Source organism: Adiantum capillus-veneris, chromosome 7 (assembly GCF_014529385.1).
Source record: "Adiantum capillus-veneris isolate H3 chromosome 7, ASM1452938v2, whole genome shotgun sequence".
Lineage (NCBI taxonomy): Eukaryota > Viridiplantae > Streptophyta > Polypodiopsida > Polypodiales > Pteridaceae > Adiantum > Adiantum capillus-veneris.
The window spans coordinates 78604974-78607489 of NC_140937.1; the positions used below are offsets into that span (position 1 = coordinate 78604974).

Consider the following 2516-nt stretch of genomic DNA (forward strand, 5'->3'; position numbering starts at 1 on the left):
CTAACGTTAGAAAGAGGACACTCTTAAGCATTTGTTCTGGAGTTGTGCTCTCTTTTATAGTTGGTGGGATAATGATGTTGCACATTGGAGAACAGCATGGGAATCAAGGTTACTATGCCTTTTCTCAAGACAACCACATGCATTTTTGTATTCAGTTCTTTAGGGTTTGGGCTTTATTCTTTATCTAGAATACTAGGAATGTTGCTGCTAACAAAATTTTAGAAAATGTAAGTGGAGTTGTATTGATTGAGAGAGAGAGAGAGAGAGAGAGAGAGAGAGAGAGAGAGACGGCTATACATATACACTTTATTGCATTACAATATTTCTCATGAGGGCCACGAGGGGCAGCCCATTACATAATAAAAGGAGCTAGTTGTGGCAAGAGCAGGAGCAGACGTTGATGTTGCAGGAGCAGAAGCGCCAGCGGCTGGCACTGCAAAATTGGTTGGAGCAGGGGCACGCAAACTTGCTGGCCGAGAATAGGTCGCCCTCTCCGTGAGCCGCCATGTGCGCCTGCAGGCTCAGCGACGACGTGGCCACCTGGCTCTGCTCGTCGATGGTTCCCACGAAGTCAGGCCTCATCTGGCTGCTGCTTCTCTTTGCCTCCGTTACATGCTCCGCAGGAGCCCTGGCGCTTGCGGTCACAGAATGGGCAGCCACAGCGAGTGCCAGTAGAAGGAGCACCGTCATGAGCTTGACGAAGACAGCTAGCGGGGCAGATGCCATGATAGTTGTATGAGGATAAAGCTTGAAGCTCTTGTCCTTAAGGCAGGCAGCGAGTGAATTTTGGTGATCGTAGTCTTGGCTGATAGGGGGATTTTATAGATGTCCGGTGCAGGAAACGCTCTGTAGACTTTATTGAGTGGGGGTCTCAGCACGCGTCGTATTGACCTGCGTGCGCCACCTTGGCACATGCCATTTCTCTCTACACTTTTATCGCGCCTCCTGGCCACTGTCCACACACAGTTTACAAGGTGCTGATGAGAGACGAGGAGGCCCCTCGCGGCGGCCAAATTCACCAAGAGAAAGTGCGCCCACTTTCTCTAATTAGTACAGTTGCACTGCATAGATTACAACACGTTTAATGCGCTCAAGTCTACGAGCTTGCACGGCTCTTGACTCTTTTCGACCAACTTTTAACAAAATGTGTGTACAAAGTGCACTTGCACCCCGAGTTCTGATCTAATACCTCTCGCTTGAATTTTGGTGGCCGTCGACAAAGCCCCCCCATAGCACCTTCCACAGAAAACCTTCAACCAGAGAGGCCACTGTGGAATCCAGATGCTATTTGCTATCGCCACCTATTTCAATTCATGACATTTCTTCCTCCGTTTCTTGTTGAGGGGGGGAGAACCAATCCCTCTTGATCATCAGAGTGATGTATATATCCTCGCTTTGCAGATTATAGAAATGTTTGCTCTTGGGCCACCGCCAAGCTTTCCACTCAAAATTAGACTCGCAGATAGTAGACATCACGCAATTGTCCAACACTTCTAGAGTTTTGTTGATTAGCAGTCTTTCAGTACCATTGAGATAAGAGCGGGTAGTTAGTTGGTCTGTTTCTTTTCACCTCTAGTTGTTGTTGTCTCAAAAATGGGCCAATCGTCCGAGTCCTTTGTTATTGACCTTTTTGGCAAGTTCTCTCCAAAATGGGTTCAATAATAATTTACTTCTTGTTCTGGAGAGCGAAGGGGAACAATGTGTTATGGAGTTTTGAAAATATCTAGTTATCTCTCCCCATTCTTGTGTCTTTGTTGCTCTAGTAGTACAATTTCATACCAGCTCGCCCGTTGTGCCACCTAGGCTCAAGTTGGACCATCGAGGAGCTAACAATTTGTCATGTACCTCTAACTCTTTCCATTGGCCACCTTGAGAGAAGAGCTTTGCCTTGTCAATCATATCCCTTGTCATAATGTCCCATGCTTGGTCTTGCTTTGCAATTGAGACCACAAACTTGGCACACTCAGCCTTTGCATGAATAGCAAGGTTGAAGATCCCGATACAACCTTGCTCCATCAGTCTAGAGACAAATTCCCATTTGTCCCTAGGGACAAATTTATACGTTTTCTATCGGTCCGGAGTGTTCCCCAAGGCAAACAGGGAGCCCCCTCTTCTGATAGAAATGGATTCCAAGTTTTGGAAAAAGACTCAAGTATTTTCTAAAAACATGGCATAGCTTTTGGTGGTCAACTCTCACCTCTTTCTCTTCAATTTTGATAAATTGGAACAGATCCCAGCAACTAATGAGACCATAACTGCACTAGGTTGCATTGTGATGCCCCGGTGTAATTATATCTCTTTCACTCTGTCCCAACACTTTTATAATAACACTTTTTTATTAAAAGAATTCTCATAAAAATTCCCATATGGTCAGGTTTTTACCCAATGATGACTAAAAATATTGTTTTAAAGTTTATATCATCCTTAAAAGCAGATTGCTTTTCAAAAACACTGAAAAGCGCGAAAAGTCATAAATAGCATAATTTATTTTACAAATAGTAATTATTAAATTTAAA

At 44.4% G+C, this 2516-nt stretch overlaps 1 protein-coding gene across 1 annotated transcript; it reads right to left on the reverse strand.

Annotated features, from left to right (window-relative positions):
- Positions 1-294: 294 nt before the first annotated feature.
- LOC147454103 (uncharacterized) lies at positions 295-783 on the reverse strand. Its single transcript, XM_086517272.1, has one exon. The coding sequence runs from the start codon at positions 724-726 to the stop codon at positions 370-372; it is 357 nt and encodes a 118-aa protein (XP_086373398.1). The 5' UTR covers positions 727-783; the 3' UTR covers positions 295-369.
- Positions 784-2516: the final 1733 nt, after the last annotated feature.

What these genes read in the sequence shown, in the direction of transcription:
- LOC147454103 (XM_086517272.1), bottom strand. Translation starts at nt 726, where the DNA reads ATGGCATCTGCCCCGCTAGCTGTCTTCGTCAAGCTCATGACGGTGCTC.